The 19,212-nt window shown below is 35.5% G+C and overlaps 2 protein-coding genes across 3 annotated transcripts; both read right to left on the bottom strand.

Annotated features, from left to right (window-relative positions):
- Positions 1-552: 552 nt before the first annotated feature.
- On the bottom strand, positions 553-6,996 carry th2 (tyrosine hydroxylase 2). 2 transcript variants are annotated; one of them, XM_051891260.1, is made up of 12 exons: positions 6,192-6,890; positions 5,252-5,429; positions 5,066-5,154; positions 4,871-4,938; positions 4,514-4,564; positions 4,283-4,428; positions 4,045-4,180; positions 3,416-3,485; positions 3,157-3,213; positions 2,801-2,896; positions 988-1,121; positions 553-885 (listed from the first exon to the last, which is right to left on the bottom strand). In XM_051891260.1, the coding sequence occupies exons 1-12, from the start codon at positions 6,420-6,422 to the stop codon at positions 720-722; spliced, it is 1,422 nt and encodes a 473-aa protein (XP_051747220.1). In that variant the 5' UTR covers positions 6,423-6,890; the 3' UTR covers positions 553-719. The 2 variants fall into 2 exon arrangements, with proteins under 2 accessions (XP_051747220.1, XP_051747221.1); XM_051891261.1 differs by lacking the exon at positions 553-885 and adding an exon at positions 3,587-3,660 and having other exon boundaries at positions 6,192-6,996.
- A 54-nt stretch (positions 6,997-7,050) lies between these two features.
- pah (phenylalanine hydroxylase) lies at positions 7,051-19,132 on the bottom strand. Its single transcript, XM_051891262.1, has 13 exons — positions 18,870-19,132; positions 17,598-17,714; positions 13,899-14,082; positions 11,930-12,018; positions 11,363-11,430; positions 10,508-10,704; positions 10,177-10,312; positions 10,011-10,080; positions 9,866-9,922; positions 9,650-9,745; positions 9,306-9,439; positions 9,098-9,213; positions 7,051-7,821 (listed from the first exon to the last, which is right to left on the bottom strand). The coding sequence occupies exons 1-13, from the start codon at positions 18,912-18,914 to the stop codon at positions 7,778-7,780; spliced, it is 1,353 nt and encodes a 450-aa protein (XP_051747222.1). The 5' UTR covers positions 18,915-19,132; the 3' UTR covers positions 7,051-7,777.
- Positions 19,133-19,212: the final 80 nt, after the last annotated feature.

Raw genomic sequence — 19,212 nt, 5'->3', positions numbered from 1 at the left:
CCCTCAGTAACATCTGCATTTGATCTGTTTTTACTGAACTGGAAAACTGTGGCATGAGGTTTGACAGTTTGTCAAAGCATTTCTCTCTCACCTCTTTATATTTACCACAGTTAAGGAGAAAGTGTGTCTCTGTCTCAACCTCACCAGTGTCACAGTAAGCACAGACCCGTACTTCCTTTGGCAGCCATGTCTGTGTCTGCCTTTTTCTAATGCCAGACTTTGATCGATTGGTGAGATATTTTAGAGATTGTCCTTTCTGTTTATGGCCTGATAACATTCCACTTTTTTTTTTTTTCTTTCATTTTAAAACATGAGTCTTTTCTTTCTTGGGTTTTAAGGGCTTCATGTTGTAGGGGGAATTTTTGAGGGATAATTTTTGAATATGTATGAGAGCATGTGCCTAGTTTGGCCTGGCATGTGTTTCTACAGAATTCAGCATGCAGGGACTCTTGTGAGGTATTTTTCCCATCTCTTTTTCATTTAATGTAGCAATTAAAAGACTTCTGGTCTTGTCAAAACATATTGCATATACACATTACACTACTGCAGCAGTAGTCAAAATAAAGATATTTATTATTTTTGTAAACCAAACTGTCCATTACATCCATAACAAGGTGATACTGACACATATACACATTTCAACTCCAGGCCTCATGTACTCATATTCATGGTTTCCTTAAATGGGTAGTTGTTATTGATGATAGATCTCCCACTGTGGTTTATTTCTGTCCCAGTCTCTCCAGAGCTTTATGTAAAATCTTCAGGTCATCCCTCATTTGCCCTAAAGCATTCTGGATTTTAGAAGGCTCATCTAGGACCTCCATGCTGCCAGTGTAGGGATCATATCTAATGGAAAAGGGTTTCTGGATTGTAGATGAATATTGCCTGAGGAAAGACAGCAACAGCAGTCAGTAATGATAACCTCAGTGAAGAGATCTACAGATCATCTGAAAAAAAAAAAAAAAAAAAAAAAAAAAACCCACCCACCTCAGCTTGTGTTTGGCGTCCTCAAAACTCTCGGACACAAAGTAAACAGGCTGATATGACTGGTCCTGGTATGGCTGGACTGCAGTCTCAGCTGGGTTGAATGACTTGTATTGGGGCTCATTAGAAAGGGCGTACTGGAAAAAGACAATTCATTATCCGTTTAATTTTCAAATAAATGCTGTTCTTTAAACTTTCTATTCATCAAAGAAACAATGCATCATGGTTTTCCACAAAAACATTAAGCAACATGACTGTTTTCAACATTGATAATAATAAGAAATGTTTCTTGAGCACCAAATCAGCATATCAGAATGATTTCTGAAGGATCATGTGACACTGAAGACTGGAGTAATGATGCTGAAAATTTAGCTTTGCCATCACAGGAATAAATTACATTTTAAATTGTATTAAAATTGAAAACAGTTACTTTATTTACTGTAATAATATTTCACAATATTACTGTTTTTACTGTATTTTGGTGAACATAAACGACTATATACAGTGCCACTTGAAAGTTTGTGAACCCCTTGCAGAATCTGTGAAAATGTGAAAAATTTTAACAAAATAAAAGAGATCATACAAAATGCATGTTATTTTTTATTTAGTACTGTCCTGATTAAGATATTTTACATAAAAGATGTTTACATATAATTCACAAGACAAAAAAATAGCTGAATTTATTAAAATGACCCCATTCAAAAGTTTGTGAACCATTGATTTCTAATACTGTGTGTTGTTACCTGGATGATCCACGACTGTTTTTTTTTGTTGTTGTTTTGTGATGGTTGTTCATGAGTCACTTGTTTGTTCTGAACAGTTAAACTGAGCTCTGTTCTTCAGAAAAATCCTCCAGGTCCTGCAGATTCTTCAGTTTTCAAGGATTTTTTGCATATTTGAACCCTTTCCAGCAGTGACTGAATGATTTTGAGATCCATCTTTTCACACTGAGGACAACTGAGGGACTCAAACACAACTATTAAAAAAGGTTTAAACATTCACTGATGCTCCAGAAGGAAACACGATGCATTAAGAGCCAGGGGGTGAAAACTTTTTGAATTTGAAGATCAAGGTAAATTGTACTTAATTTGTCTCCGGGAAACATGTAGGTATCTTCTGTTGCTTCCAAAGGGCAGTACTAAATGAAGAAAATTGATATTTAAACAAAATAAGAAAAAATTGGACATCTTCATCCTGTTCAAAAGTTTTCACCCCCTGACTCTTAATGCATCGTGTTTCCTTCTGGAGCATCAGTGAATGTTTGAACCTTTTTTAATAGTTGTGTTTGAGTCCCTTAATTGTCCTCAGTGTGAAAAAATGGATCTCAAAATCATACAGTCACTGCTGGAAAGGGTTCAAATATGCAAAATATGCTGGAAATCTGAAGAATCTGAAGGACCTGGAGGATTTTTCTGAAGAACAGAGCTCAGTTTAAGTGCTCAGGACAAACAAGGGACTCATGAACAACCATCACAAAACAAAAAAAACAGTCGTGGATCATCCAGGTAACAACACAGTATTAGGAATCAGTGGTTCACAAACTTTTGAATGGGGTCATTTTAATAATTTCAGCTATTTTTTGTCTTGTGGATTATATGTAAACATCTTTTATGTAAAATATCTTAATCAGGACAGTACTAAATAAAAAATCTCTTTTATTTTGTTAAAATTTTTCACATTTTCACAGATTCTGCAAGGGGTTCACAAACTTTCAAGTGGCACTGTATATAGTGGTTTTGCAAGTCAGTGTCGTAATAAGTGCATTAAGCAGGTGTCTTCAAGAGTAAACAAACAAACAAATAAATTTTTGTCTTACCAAAAGTTCTCCATAGGAGGACAGAAGTCCAGCCCCATAGGCCTTTACGGTTCCATTTTGCTTGCAGAGGCCAAACTCCACTGTAAACCAGTACAGCTGTGTGAAATTCAGAGAAATTTAGTCTTTTGTTAGGCTACTACACATAAAAACATGTACAGGACATACATGATGCATACTGAATATAAAATTGTTAATATAAATGGTTGGCTTTGAGATTTCATTCAAGGACAGAATCGTTATAGATAATGGCCTTTTAACCAGTTCTTGAATTTGTCATTTGAATGAAGCAACACAAGGGGGCGCTAAAGACTTGCTTTAACACACAATTCTCCCACTGAATATCTCCATGTACTCACTGTGGACAGTTTCTCAATATCCTCATCTGATGCTCCAAGTGAGGCAAGGCCAATCTCCTGCAAGGTAAAACATTCAGTGTCAAATACAAATTGTTATTTAATATTAAGAGGCTGAAGATTCAAATAAGGCCTTTCTGTATTAAATTAACTTGCATTGTGAATGGCATTATAATATCCAGGTTCATGCATTTTCTATTTTGACTTTGTTTTGTATTATGTATGTTATGAAATGATTTGTTATATAGTATGGACATTTCACCTGTGAAAACTGAGCAAATTCTTTGTCGGCAAGCATGGGGATATGTCCAAGTAGCTCATGGCAGCAGTCACTGTTGATATTAAAATTGAGTTAGTTTTTGTTTTTGGGGTCTTCTAGAAAAGTTTTTTCATGCTTGAATGTTTAAAAAACATAATTTTTCACATATTTTACATTGTTGCAGCACCTCTCTTCCCAGTCTGTCAGTAACTCTCTGTTTAGTTCCGGTCTCTATGAAGCCCCTCCTTCTGAAAAGCACAATGTGCTCTGATTGGTCGACTGGACCAGTGTGATTGGTCAACCGCTTCAAGAGTGTTTCAGAAATGTCACGCCCCTTACAATAACTGTAAGTTTCAACACACATAAAACTCAACCAGGCCTCCTCCCTTTCTTTCTGTGTCTGCCTTTGGCGGAATATTGTGAAATGGGGAATATTGTGACGTCAAGGCATTTCAGGGTGTTCAGAAACAGTGTTTACTGATATAGAGAATAACTCCCTTTGACTTTGTGCTGACTTTGCAGACATTTTTCATGCTCAGACAGCAACATTACGCAGTAAAGAAAGTTGAAAATTTAAAAAAGCATAATAGGTCCTCTATAAAGAGGTTTGCAAAATGTGTCACTGTACGTACGGTTCAGGGGAATGCATGGGAGCTGAAGGGTGACGAATGTACTGGGTACACTGGAACACCCGGAATGCTAGACTGGCTAGGAAGTCCCGAGCAGAGAGCAGCCCTGCCACTGGCCGCAACTGAAACCCTGTCCTCTCTAAACAAAAGCACACACAGACACAGAACATGGTTAAAATCCATGTAAATTGCAGTTTTGCAACTTTTTGCACACAGAAATTAAATAAGCAGACATGTTTACCTTTAAGAAAAGCAGACACCTCTCCAAGCTGAGGGATCTTGTCTTCCCCATACAAACATTCGCTCTCCAGCTGGCCCAGGGCTTCTAGAAACTGTCTGCAGGCGTGACTAGGGTACAGACTGCTCAGAGTCCTGTAGACCTCCCTCCTGCCTCATCACAAAAAGCGCTCTTTAATTTGATATACAAGTTGGAGTTGAAGAAATAATGACTGCAATAATTGGGAAAACCTACCAGGTTGCAGTCTCTTCTGGAGTGTAAACCACTACAGGTAAAGGGTCACCACTACAATGACAAAAGAAAGATTTTTTCCCCCCTCCTAAATTATATTTACATAGTTGATGATTGAAGTTCATGCAGTAATTATACATTTAGATATATTTTTGAGCAAAATAATGATTAGTTTGCAAAATGCACATTTTATAGTAATAATAGTAATAATAATTATTATTATTAAAGTTTATACATTAATTTATACATTATATAAATTATACATTTATAAAAGAATCTGATTAATTAGCACAATGCACATTTTACAATAATAATAATAATAATAATAATATTTTCAGATAAAAATTTCATATTCCTTACTGCTTATAGTTGAAAGCCAGTGCAGAAATTAATTCTCTTCGTTTTCTGTATTCTGGATCGCTGAATCCCTGAATAATACAATCATTCATATCACTGGTGTTACAGTTGATCTGAATAATGCACAAGCAGAACCAGGATTATAAAATCCTGATCGTAAATATTGTCCTGCTTTAAAAACAGCATCAGTTCACTTACAGGATGGTCCTGGTCCAGATCAGGGTCATATTTTGTTATCAGATGATTGCATTTGTCTAGGTCAGAAATCTTCTTTGGAAACCAAGGAACTATATGATAAAAAATAAAATAAAATACATAATTGACATAATTGAAAATTAATGTCTTCTGGTGTTATACGCAATATGGAACAGATAAATCACCTACTCTTTTCCTCTTGCACTATTCGCACTTCATCAGCAACTCTTTTTAAGGAGTTGATGAAAATGTCAGTGTCGGAGCAGTGCATTTCACATCTCATGAAGAACTCCAGATCCTCTCCAGTGCTCTTCTTCGTCTTCCTGCTCGGTCGACTCTCCAGATGAAGGAGCTTGGCTTCGAAAGTCTAAGTTGCAAAACCAGACAAAACATAACGTATAAAAACTAGAAATATCATTTGTAAGACTTGCGTAACACTTTCCAGTGTACTGATTCAGGACTCACAAAGATGAACATAATGTGAACTGTGAGAGTGTACACTTGTCTCTATGTTTTTAGAGTTGTTAACCTGTTTTATGTGTTTGTTTTCAATTTTATTTGCAAAAGTCTTTTGTTTTTGCTTACCATTTTGAATTAAAATTGGGGTGGTAATGGGAGATGGTATAATTATGGAGTATAGAAGCAATATGTTTGATTACCACAGTAAATTCATGCACAGAACTTAAAATGTCCACGTTTTCTATTGGTGTTAGGTAACACTTTATTTTTAAGGTGATATGTCGTGTTACATGTACTCACTGTAGTAATAACAGTAAAGTATGCATAATTATAAGTAACTAACTCTAAAATCTAACCCTAAACTTAACCTCTCTGCTATAGCCTAGTTAGGATTAGGCTACTCAGTACATTTACTTAACAAGCGTAAAATAAAGCGTTTTTGTCCTTGACATTAATTTACACAGTTTTGATATAGATTTTTAAATATCCGTATTTTGCAACAAAAATGTGAATATTATAGCCTAGCATGGAATATTAAACTAAGTAGGCTAGCTATAAGTTTGAGACACATAACGTGGAAAAAAACGCTACAGACGTTGAAACAAAATGTCTTTGTGTGTTACAACAACTGTAATTAATGAATAAAAAGCACCTAAGTAATAGTACATACCTCAAAGACTTTGCCAGCCTTGAAGAAGCCTGCGTTTTTCTCATTTTTGAGACCAAAGACGATGTTGAGAGTAACTTTGCCGCTCTTCTCCTCCTCAAACACGAAACTGTCCCCGCAGCGCGATGGGCCCGGAGATGGCGAGCAGCTCTCTCTGTCGCGCCGCGCGTCCTCGATCAGACTGCGCTTTCTGCCGCCAAGCGGAATATTCTGCACTATACTGTCCGTCTTCATCGATTCTTAGTAAAATAACTGACCACTACATCTAAAATAAATATATCCAATTAATCGTCGTGTTGACACTAAATAAGGAGTTCAAATCTACCCAAATGCGAAGAAAACCCTATGTTCACTGAGGGGCCACAGCCTTGCAAATTTATATCATGCAGGACTTTATGTAAATGTGTTGCGCAAATACACGTCTGATTTTATGCCGAAATGCGTCATGAATTTGTCTTTTTATTTTCCGGGCACCAAATAAGCAGTGACACGTGACATTTCACAGGCGCTTCACAGCCAAAAGCGATAAATTACATAAACTAAACGCTATTTCCGTGAAAGGTCAGAACTAAATGAGTCTTTATTGGAAATATATAAATAGATAAGTATCTTTTGTTTTTAGGGTCCTAAATGATGCAAAAGTAGGGCGTTGAGATTGTGCTGCTCTCCAAGGTACTGAAACGGACTTCTGCTGTACACATGCTGTTTGTTCACTTGCATGCGATAATAATAATAATAAATTATTTTATTATATATAATAATTTATTATTATATAAAACATATACAAATGTATTTATTAGTAGTGTAGTAGCCTATCCTAAAAATAATAGGCTAATAATAATAATGAAAAAGAAAGACATAATAGTTTTTAATAATAACATATCTTTTATTGATTTTTTTAAATACATGTGACAATGCATGCATAACATTTAAGTTACAGATAAATGATAAATGCAGTATGCTGAATTGCGTTCACAGTCAAGCGAAACTGCAAATTATTAAGCTTTGGTTTAATAAAACATATGAACGCATGTAAAAATAAAAGCACTCATAAAAATAATTCGTCCCCCAAATACATTGGCTCAACACATAAGCCTTTGATCCTGTGATTCACCGATTGCGGGTTGTTTGGGAAAATTACAGGAACATTGTGCGACAAGAAGAAGCAACAGCTGAAGTAAATTGTGGACGGTAGGCAATCTGTATTTCTGTACGATTAAACTACCAAGATTCTAAAATACATAGTAATATATCATATATAAAATAACAAATAACCTTTTGCGAGAAGCGCGCTCCGAATGCCGGAAGCTTTTTTTGGTATTTACATGCGATTTGTTTTACAGGGGTATTTGTTTCGTGTTATTTCGTTATATGTCAGATAAATACGTAGTGCCTATATATATTTGGACTAGAAAAATGAGGCTATAAATATTGTCTACATGCAATACATATCTAATTTAATATTTAATATAATGCTCTCTCTGTCACAGCTTGATTAGAAAAACTATAGATGAGCCTAAAAAGCAATATAGATGATGCTTATGAAGCTTCTTTGATTTTTCAGCATTTCTTCTTTACTCCCCATCGTTTCACTCCATCTTCCGCAGGGCATTGCACAGGATTGAGATCTCACCTGGGAAGATAACAAAAAAACAAAAACATAAATTTGTGTTCCATGTGGATTAAATTCAAACGTGCACATATTAACATAACAAGTAAGGCTATAAAAAAAGTTTTAGTTACTTTTTATGAAAAGTAATGCGTTACATTACTTTTGCGTTACTTTTTCTCACCTGGGCTGGGTTTGCTTGGTTTTTTTTTTAAATAACAACAAAAAAGTTCTATTTTTGACAAATGTTAAATAAATAACCCTCAGGCTAAAGGAAATGCATATTTACGCCTGTACAGTAGAGGGCGCAGCTCAAACAAACCTTTCAGCTGTGCTGCCATTCTGGATTAAAGAAGAATAGGATGCAGGAAAAGGAAGTTCAACACTCTTATTTCTAAATCTAATATAAAGTAATTTTAACTTATTAGTATGGTTGAATTAGATCATTAAAGGTCAGGTTTCTCTCATCATGTGGACAGGAGAGATATCAGTCAATAAATGTGAAAAAGTAACTTGCGTTACTTATTTGAAAAAAGTAACTTAGATGATTTGTTGTAAATTGAAATAATGCATTACTTTACTAGTTACTTGAAAAAGTAATCTGATTACGTAACTTGTAATACGGTAACCCCAACACTGATTACGGGTGAAGAAAATTAAGTTAAAACTCTGAATTCTTTATTTGAAATATAAAATAAAAATGAGTAGAATTTATGACAAGCTAAATGTTTGGAAGCGAAGATGTTATGAAATAATGCTAGGCTATGAAGAGGTTCACAACACTGTAAAAAATCTCAACTCATTATATTTTGTTACTTTTTTGTAAATGGGCTTTTTTGAGTTTTACTTACTCCCAAAAGTTCAGATAATTTTTTTATTTTCTCAATTCAAATACATTGGACAAATAAATTGGATAAAGACAGGAAATTAAATTTAGTAAAAGATTTTTTTTACAGTGAGTGCTGATCTGAACCTTAAAATGCTTTGTGACTGTTGACTAATGTATTCAGTTTGACTTAATGATACTAAATAGTTTTTTTTTTTTTTTTTTTACTTCATTTGTACCGGTTAGTTTCTTTGTTACTGCAAAAAGTAAATTTTTTGATACATTTAATTTTACAATGTATATTTCCAGAGTCTTTAGTAGAATCCCCCTTTTTTATATAAAAACATAAATAAATAAATGAAAATTAAGCTCATTCCTATTTACATTCAGTACAGAATTCCTACTGAAAATCCTGATTTTACTTTATTCATTCTTGTATAATTATGGGGAGGACTCATAATACTGAAGACACACCACTGATGCTGTCAGCCAGGTTCTTCAGCTGCTGTGTGCTGTCCAGCACCTCAATGCTCTGTGTGTAGGCATTGTAGTGCACGGTGAAAGGTCTGGGAATGGTGGCAGCAAATTTCCTGCAATAAAAAACAAAAGATGCATATAGATAACTGTAAAAAGAACTCTGAGTGAAAGGCAGATTTTGTTGATTTAATTGCAGTCACTTTACCTGACTTTTTCTTTGGCGTCCTCAAAACTTTCTGCCACAAAGTAAACAGGCTGGAACTCTGTAATGGGATACTTCTGCAGGCAGGTCTTCTCAGGCTCGAAGGGCTGAAGTTTGGGCTTGTCTGTTAAACAGTACTGCAAGACAATAGAATGACATCTGAATTTTAGTCTACTCTCCACTATGGCCATATTTTTGTGCATCTGTGTCATGTTTCTGTGTATCACTCCCCTAGTCATACCATAAAAAAATATTCTCTAAAAGCTCACAGCAAGAACCTAGTTTACTTTGTTGGGTTATACACTGTAGCACAGGGCATGAACCAGGAAGAAGTAGAAAGTATGCACCTGCAGTTCGCCATAAGATGAGAGCAGACCTGCACCATAAGCCTTTACTTCATTTCCTTGCTTGCACAGACCAAATTCCACAGTGAACCAGTAGACCTACAAATAATAATAATAATAAACATTTTATAATCATGTAGTGTTTGAGAGAACCAAATGTACTGTGTGGTCTCAGTTAAAACCTGGAAAATTATTGTTATTGTAATCTAAAGTACATACTGTAGCCAGTTTCTCTATGAATTCATCAGGGGCGCCCAAAGATGCAAGTCCAATTTCCTGATCAGAATGAAAACATCATCATATTTTGATATTAAGTATTATATTATATTATTGTACAGTTACATTAAAGAATGTAATATCAAACCTGTGAGAACAGGGCAAAGCTTGGGTCAGCAAACAGTGGGACATGACCCAGCAGCTCATGACAGATGTCCCTGAGGAAATAAACACATATTTTAGCCACTGTATTATTTCCAATCTGATCACTTTCCACAATTATGAAGTGTATTTGTGACGATGTGTATACTCACGGTTCAGGTGTGTACATGGGTTTGGAGCTATGGCGAATGTACTGGGTCGAGTGAAATACACGGAAGGCGAGACCAGCTAAGAAGTCACGCGAGGAGAGGAGACCGGCCACGGGACGCAGACGGAAACCAGTGCACGCTGAGAAATCAACAAAGGGTGAGATATGTAAGTAAAACACAGTTATTTTTATTTTATTTTATCACACACTAAATCCTCATTTTACATCTCCAACTAAAACACTATTTAATTTAATTTAAATAAATTTTTTACACGCTAAATCTTTATTTTTACACCTGACTGTATGACTTCAAACCAGCTGGAAGATGATCTTACACTGCAGGTAGCGTGAGATGTCCTCAAGCTGCGGGATGTTGTCCTCACGGTACCCGCAGTACTTCTCCAGCAGTGGAAAAACACGGTTGTGTTCACGGCAGGCATGTGTGGGGTACAGAGTCTTCAGCTCCCTAAAAACCATCCCCCATGTGGCCTTCTCTTCAGCCGTGTATTCAACTTGTGGAATAATCTGTCCACTAACAGAAGAGAGAGATGCTTAGCTCATTTTTAGGACACAATGTGTTTAAATACTTTTCTCTAAACAGTATCTTTAGTTTTATTATAACTCATACAGGTTTGGAACGACATGAGGGTGACAGAATTTTCATTTTTGGGTGAACTGTCCCTTTAAGAGTCCAAATGCTTGTTGGGTCTCATTGTACTTTATACCAAAACAGCTCTAAAACAGGGGTGTAACTAAAACAAGCATAAACAACTTACATAGTGTTATAAGTAATGTTATAAGTAACTGAAATGTCAGGGCATGTCAAAACACTAAGCATACACACGCAAGCTTGCACGTCATATCTGTGTGAGAATAAGTTCAGGAGTGATGAGTGGTGTTATTATTGATGGAGCGTGTATGTAAATGTGAGCTTCCTCAGGGGGCGTAGCATTCAACGCTCCTGCCCTTTGTAGTGGCCGTGTGAATAATGCATCTCAATTATGATGACAAAGCTCCTGGCGCTCCGGACTGTGTTGGGACCCTGTAATTTAGCCCTTTTGTTAGGCAGTAGGAGTAATTTTCCATAGAAAGCACAACAAAACAACAGGGAAAGCGCTAGAGGTGGGGACGATCTCTGCAGCCCATGGGAAAATGGGGGAGAAAGAAAGAACGGTGAGGGCAATAGTTACTGTCTGTAGTTGTAGGCAATGTCAGCAAATTCCTTCCTCCTGGCACGGTACACGGGGTCCGTAAAGCCCTGCGAATGAGAACAAGGTTAGGGTGTGTGTGATCTGTGATCACAAAGTGGATCTATACGGCTAGTTCTGATCTCTCAGTAGCCTTTGACAGTATTACTCAGCCTCCTGCAGAAGACTCATTCAAATGAAGCCTTTGTAGAGTGTTTGCTGCTCATGATGAATGCATTTCAGTTTAATGACGGCTGGAAAGGGGCAATTATTTATAATTACAGGGGCTCAATTAAAGCGATGACATCAATTTGAGGGCCCCCGTCCGTTTCCATTAGAATAGAGAGTGATGCAGACTGTGGGCTTTTAACGTCGCATGGACCAACTACGCGTCTACAAAAATACACCCACACACGCATGCGTTTGAAATAAAAATGAAGAAGTTCCTCTCACGCTCACTTTCGCTCTTTTCTCTGATCATACAGACGGTCACTTCAAAAACAGACACATACACACACACACACACACACACACACACACACACACACACACACACACACAGTGTCTTACAGGATGGTCTGCATCCAGCTCGGACCCGTAACTGAGAATCTGATTGGCAAAGCGGTCCAAGTCCTGGATGACATTGGGGAACCATGGAACTTTAGATGAGAGGGGAAATAAAAGAAGAATGTTAATTAAAGGAATATTCAATGCGAAAAAAGCACACTTTAGCGCACTTTTAAAAAGAAGTAATATTTAAATTGAAATAATATATGCAGTGTGAACTGAATGTAATGTTTTTCAGACACTTAACTGCATGCTAATACATTAAAAAATGTATTATAACCTAAATTAAATGCAACTTTACTGCTTTTTTGTCCCATTAAATACATATTTATATACCATTTCAATACCATTACCCATTGTCTTTTATATATGTTTAAAGTGTACTCTTGAATGTAAGCATTTATGGTAACTAAATCATACTTTACTGTCATTTCTACTGAATCTTGTATGTCATGTATTTAAATATATTTGTAATTGCACAGTTGTAATGATGAAGTTGGACAGTCATTTAAAATATATTTAATTTAAATGTAATATCGAATAACAAAATACAGTTAAAAATATAATCAAGTAATTTACATTTGCTTTAGTAAGCCATTTAGCTTTAGTCAACTTCTAAGTACACAAAAAAGGGTTATTAAAACATAAGTAAAAAATAAAACTTTGACTTTTGCCCTTTTCAAACGTGTACTTATGTGTGTTAAGAAACAGTGATAAAAGTGTACTCTCTTTAAGTACACTTAAGTAGTCTTTTATTCCATCAAAATTACATTATCTGTTTTTGTAAGCAGACTACAAGTGCACATTCAATACAATTAAGTGCACTTCTTTTTCACAAGGGTAATGAACTTACAATGCAGGTCTATGGGTTAAGACACTGCACAAGAATAAATGCTAAAATGAACTCTGCTTCAAATGTATATCCATAAAACTAAAATATTATACATGCTAATGTAAGAAGAGTTTAATGAAATTACTGATTATATTCGTAACTATCCACAAATTTCACTCATTGGAGTCATGGGAATAACCTATTCATCCACTTAGAACACTAGTCCCACTACTAAAAAGAAAATTTAGACAACTTTACACCTCAAATAACACACATTTCTGTATTGATGAAGTTGTCAGTTGAAGAAGAAGCTGTCTTCCTCTTTTAAATCTTCCAGAATTACTCGCCCCAAACACTTCCATTGAAATTCCTGATTTCGGTTTCAGTGAGACCAATAGTGTTTCCATTCTCTGAGTTTTTATTAAATTGAGATTTATTAACTAAGTTCTGGATATGTGAACTTGCTAATATCGATTGGTTGCTAACATTGGCATGCTAACAGAGATGGATGACACAGTAGTAAACAGAAAGCATTGTGTGGAGAAAGAGCCAGTCCAGGCTATGAGGCTAAATCTTGCTCTACAGCAGGCAGAGCTGTGTATCGTCTAGATTTATGACAGTTAAACTCTTTGGAGGTCCAGCCATCAGTACATAGTTCAACAGTGAGCCTGAGGCGGTCTGAACAAAAGGCCAACAACTGAAGACCCTGACTGGTTTTCCTCATCAGCCATAAATATCCATAAATGTCCCCTGCTCTGTGTTTTCTTATTGTATAGAGGGGGAAATTGTGATGGGTCTGTTGGTCTGTCAGTCTTTGTATTGAACTTTGACCCCCACCCTGCTGAACTGACTCTTGGAGAGAAACAAGACATTTCAGTCCATCTCTATGAGTCTGTTTGTCCTCAAAAGCTAAACTAATGTAATTCTGGAAACAACCATAAGAGGGGCTGAGTGCAAGGGTCTTTGCCATCCATCTGCACAGTGACATTTATGAGCGATTACAACATGTGTTCTATTTCTGTTCTTCATATTCTAAACTATCCTGTTCTTGCTCTCTCGTTGTGTTTCTCTCTGACCTCAAAATGCCTTTTCTCATAGGAAGCGATGAGTTATTCCTCAGACTGTTGCCCTGTGTCTCACCTGTGTCTTTCTGTTTGTTGCGAGACAACTCATGAACTTGGCCACTGATCTGAGTGCGCAGACTGTCAACAACTTCATCCATAGCTTTAGAGGAGGCTTGATCCACGCTGATGAAGAACTCATATTCTTCTTTGTTCTTGCGTGATGGACGGGACTCAATGTGGGTCAGGTTAATGCCTCTCTCCTGCAAAGCACAGACACTATGTTTATGTATAAATATTTCATTATATCACATCAATTAAAATTATTCAATGTGCTATATTACAATATCTGAATATCTCTATTGTCTTTTGCTTGTTTTGCTTATTTCAGAAGATTTATATATTCCTGCTTTATGATGACATTATGATCATTTCTAATAAATATATTTATATGTGTGTGTTTTTATGTATATATATATATATATATATATATATATATATATATATTAAAATATATTTATTCAAATGATCATGAGAGTGAATATATATATATATATATATATAGTCAAACCAAAAATTATTCAGACACTTTGACCTGACCATGTTTTGCTTAAGTGTTACCTGACATAATTAAGATTAATTTTTTCTGGCACAGTTTAACTCTGAGATCTTGTCATATTTTATTACCATTTTTTTTAACTATAGTGAATAAACTGTATTAATGAATGAAATGTTCAAGGTGTCTTAATAAATTTTGGTTTGACTGTATGTATATATATATATATATATATATATATATATATATATATATATACAGTATATATGTATACATATGTATATATGTATACAGCTCGATACATTGAACATACAGTTGATTTTACCTCACACACATTCAAATTGTATCATCTATATGTATATAGAGAATAAACACTAGGTGGCACTCCAAGCTAGTCCATCTAAGAAATAAGCAATTTATTAAAAAATGTGTAAGACATACCATGAACATGACATGATTAAGAGTGTTTGATAGGCTTCTGTGCAGTGTCGTCCTCTCTTTTCATAACTAACTTGGCATTTAGTAAATTACTGTAATGCATCAGTAACCACACTGTACTAAACTTGCACACACACACACACACACACACACACACACACACACACACACACACACACACACACACACACACAGAGCAGCAGCTAGGACTGACTTGTGCAGCTTTTCTTCAGCCAATAGGAGAGAGGGTGTTTTTGTGCTGTTTAAGCCAAAACATGTTTGTATTTATGTGTTTTTACACACACACACACACACACACACACACACACAGAGGGAGGACACCCATTGCTGTTTGCCATAGGCCCACAGAAGAGGCGGATGGGTTTTACAATGTTTTGGACCCTCTCTGGTCTGTTTTCATCTTAAATATTTTCCCTCCCTTTCCATGTGGTACTGATTGAGTCCATGTGGATCCACATCCTTTACCACTCAAAACACAACACAGCAGAGAATTGCAGCATTATTTTTCTGCACGCTTGGCATTTTTTTTGTAGTGCTGGGTTATTATAACTGTGTCCAGCTTGTCAACAGGTTCAGTCAAAACATTCGTCGTATCTGTTTTAAGATCAATGTCAAGTGTCTGCATATGTTTTGTATATGTATAATGCCACAAAGCCTATTTGGTTCTCATAAACTACAGTAGTCAACATTTAAAGTGGATCAAAAAAATTCATCAAAGTTGTCCTAAGAACTAAGTTGTCCTAAAAAGAAGGTTTTAGGGCAACTTTGATGAAAGGTTTTGATCCACTTTAAATGTTGACTACTATAGTTGAAAATACATGCTAGTCTATTTGTGGTTATTTCTGGTTTGTGTTTTATACTGTCCTAACAATCTAAAATATAAAGATATTAATTAATAGTATTATTGGTATTGTGTTATTAATAATGAATATAACAGCATTATTTTATTAATTAATAATAACCATTACTCACTATAATTATTCACTATAACTATAATCAACCAATCAGTCTTTCATAAAGCATCCTTTCCCTTACAACAACTTCGATGTGGGCTGCAGGAAATTGCTTTTAATTAAGTCTGAAGTGTGCACAAAGTGAGGGTGGAGAAGGGGGTGTTTTAAGGGGGTGGAGTAGGATGGTCCAGAAGAACCAATCAGAATCCACAGGGCAAGCTTTTATCTTTATAGTAGCATTAGGGGGTGCGAGTTTGGCCCTTTTCCATTATTGACCTGCACGAAAGCACCAGAGAAGATTCTAGACTCATTAGTTTGGTTGCTGAGTTTCAGGAACGTACTGCATACATTGGTATGTAACGTTGTGTACTGAAAAAAAGAAGACCAAAATACTCTTTTTTGTTCATTTTTCTTACATTATATTTTACTGTTATATGAATTTTGACTTAACATTAATCATAAATATTAATTTTCCCAAAGACAAAAAACATTGATTAATTATTATCAAGACCACCATACTTTATCAGTATATTTTCTTTAGACATAAGCCAGAATGTTAGTTAATGTAGGTCAATATAATAATATTTTGGAATTTTACAACTTAATTTCACCATAACCAAACACTAAATTAGCTATAATATATATAAAAATGAGTATTCCCTTCAGATAAAACTAAAAACATTTTGTTAGTTTAATTTAGCTAACTTACTAACTTCAAAAGACCTTAATGTGATGTCTGAAAATACTATGCATCATATTCTGTTATGTTTCAAAAGAAAATACCAGAAAAATGAATAAAACCCACAACAATTTCTGTAGTCGGTAAAGCTAACCAGTATGTTCTACACATCAACACTGGTGTCAAGAGAAAACACTGCATGATTTTTTTTTTCTCTATGTGGCCCATTGCTTTTAATATAAAATATCTAGATTTAGACCACCTATTTCATTAGATTTAGACCACTGATTTAAACCAATTTACAGTACAAATGCTTGCTTTAAATAAATGACAGTTGTTTCACTTTTTTCAGCGTGCTTATGTAGTTATAATTTCTTTAAATAAATTCAGTAATCATTGCACGTAGGCAGAAGAAAAGTCAATATCCAAAAACAAAGTGTACTGAACTTTGATACAAGTAGGGAAGAACTTTGGAGATGATTCAAGAAATCTTGGCATTCTTACAGGACACATATGTGCATGTCTATGTGTTTTTATGTTCTGATAACTGAACACAAAGTTTAATTAATCAGCATCATTACTCCATTCTTTAGTGTCACAAGATCCTTCAGAAATCATTCTAATATGCTATTATATATATATATATATATATATATATATATATATATATATATATATATATATATATATGTACTCTTAGGACTTCTGATGACAAATAAACAGGGAGGTCTGTGTGCAATTAACATGGAGAAAGAGTACACATTGTTCATTTACATATGGAATTTTAACGATACAAAGCTGGTTGAAAATCTCCAAATTTGTCCTTTAATATATCATGGTGATTTGAGGTCAGCATTTCCTTGCCGTTTTATCAACTGAGGGCATGTCATAAACTTCATTAACCCTGCTAAAGTTACATCATGTACACAGTATTGCCTAATCCACCACAAATATGTTCAGTGTTTTGCATTTCTACAAATATCCCACTATCATTCCGCGGTCCTTGACCCTCACGTTTTGGCTTTAGATAAATGCAAGTGTATATAAGAGAGAGAAAATGAGAGAAAAATGGACGCTGAAAGAAAAAGGGACAAATGATGCAATGCAAATGTGTTGTGTCAAGATACTAACCCCAAACAGTCTCAGAGCTTTTACAAGAGCGCCGACCTCCTCTTTCAGAGAGAAGATGCAGGACACCACTCCTGATTTGTTTAACGGTTCTTCCAGGTAGGACGAGGTCAGAGAGCCCTGGTAAACAAGCAGAAGTCGAGACACTCACACAGTTACACTCTTCATCATCAAATGAGTGCAGAACTGCCATATAAAATGGCATTTTTGAGGGCTTTGTACTTGTTTTGTTTGATCAGCGCCCACATTTCTTGTCCTTGAAATTAACATTAGTTAATCTTTCCCATAATGCCGACTGCCAAGGGACACAGAATGACGCATCTCTGCTTGTGAATACAGCATTGTTTTTTTAAAAGATGCAACCGTGTCTGTTACACATTAGCAACTAATCTACTGATGACTAACTTTCAAGGCACACTCACCTTTCTAAGCAATTGCTGACAATGGAAATTAATGTGAAAATAATGAATGCAAATATTGTTTGCTCCAAATCAAATAATGTAAATATGTTTAGAAGCATAATAAATGATTTAGGGGTATAATTATATTACTATATTGCATGATCCTAATGTTGCATCAAAAGTGTGTGTGTGTGTGTGTGTGTGTGTGTATGTGTGTGTGTGTCTGAGCAGAAGGACTTTAAAACTCATGACCAAAGTCACACTCACATTCCTGTGAACCCACATTCCTGTGAATCAAAGTGTCGATATCATAATGTTCACCCCTATTTTGCCATAATACATATAAAATAAAATATACCTTAAAATAAAACAAATATTAAAGCAATTACTGTATTATTGACTTCTTTGATAACATCAGATTAATATTTCTGATACTTCATAACTTTCAGCCCTATTTTGCCATAATACTCTTTCAAGTACAATATAGGCTACACCTTGAGGCACCCAAACATACCTTAAAATAAAAATAAAACAAGAATTCATATTTCTGATTGCTTAAAATTTGATTAGTTTTAACCAATTTAATAACTGTTCCCTGGACTTCCCTTTATTTTTGTGGTCTGGAGAGAAATTTCCTGTCAGGTCTAACAATAATAAGAGTAAACTGGACTGTCATTGACCAAAGGTAGATCCACACAGAATTTACACTTCTATATTGACTTTTGTAAGTTTTCTGCATTACATAACCAATTCTAGTTTGCAACCAAGTCATTCTAATTTTCTAATGGAAGTGCTATAATAAAGAGATTATTTTTAAATAATATGTACAGCAATATAAGCATAACAATACTTTAGAAAATAGAAAATTGTTCACCTTTGTCTCCAGTTGCCCGTTAATCTGCTTGAGACCTGCGTCCATTCTTGCTTCAGTCTTCAGGTGATGTTGATTTGTTGGATGCTTCTGTGCACTTTGTGCAGCCCATCCAAAACTCCAGCAATTTAAAAGTACCACGTGACACCACACCCCCTGAACGGCCCGTGTGCCTGTCACGCGACGAGTTGCCCCTAAACCACTAAGATGTTTGGGAAGCTGCCACCACAGCGCATCTGGTTTGTGTTGTCCATTGGGAAAGAGTCTCCCAGAGGGAGTTTTGGGTGAGGATGAGTGAGTTCAAAGACCAGCATTTCGTAACGACTTTGCTCGTTTGCTTTTCTTC

The sequence above is a fragment of the Ctenopharyngodon idella genome, chromosome 4 (assembly GCF_019924925.1).
Source record: "Ctenopharyngodon idella isolate HZGC_01 chromosome 4, HZGC01, whole genome shotgun sequence".
NCBI lineage: Eukaryota > Metazoa > Chordata > Actinopteri > Cypriniformes > Xenocyprididae > Ctenopharyngodon > Ctenopharyngodon idella.
This window is presented reverse-complemented; position numbering and strand designations above follow the sequence as displayed.

Bases quoted from the DNA above. Each gene is read 5' to 3' on its own strand.
- pah (XM_051891262.1), bottom strand. From the start codon at position 18,914: ATGGACGCAGGTCTCAAGCAGATTAACGGGCAACTGGAGACAAAG. The intron at 11,431-11,929 runs GTAAGACACTGT...TCTCATTCGCAG, and splicing joins AGCTGGATGCAGACCATCCT to GGCTTTACGGACCCCGTGTA. The intron at 7,822-9,097 runs GTGTGTCTTCAG...TTATCTTCCCAG, and splicing joins CCTGGCTGACAGCATCAGTG to GTGAGATCTCAATCCTGTGC.
- th2 (XM_051891260.1), bottom strand. From the start codon at position 6,422: ATGAAGACGGACAGTATAGTGCAGAATATTCCGCTTGGCGGCAGAAAG. The intron at 4,939-5,065 runs GTAAGTGAACTG...TGTATTATTCAG, and splicing joins ATCTGGACCAGGACCATCCT to GGATTCAGCGATCCAGAATA. The intron at 886-987 runs GTGGGTGGGTTT...GTCTTTCCTCAG, and splicing joins GACGCCAAACACAAGCTGAG to GCAATATTCATCTACAATCC.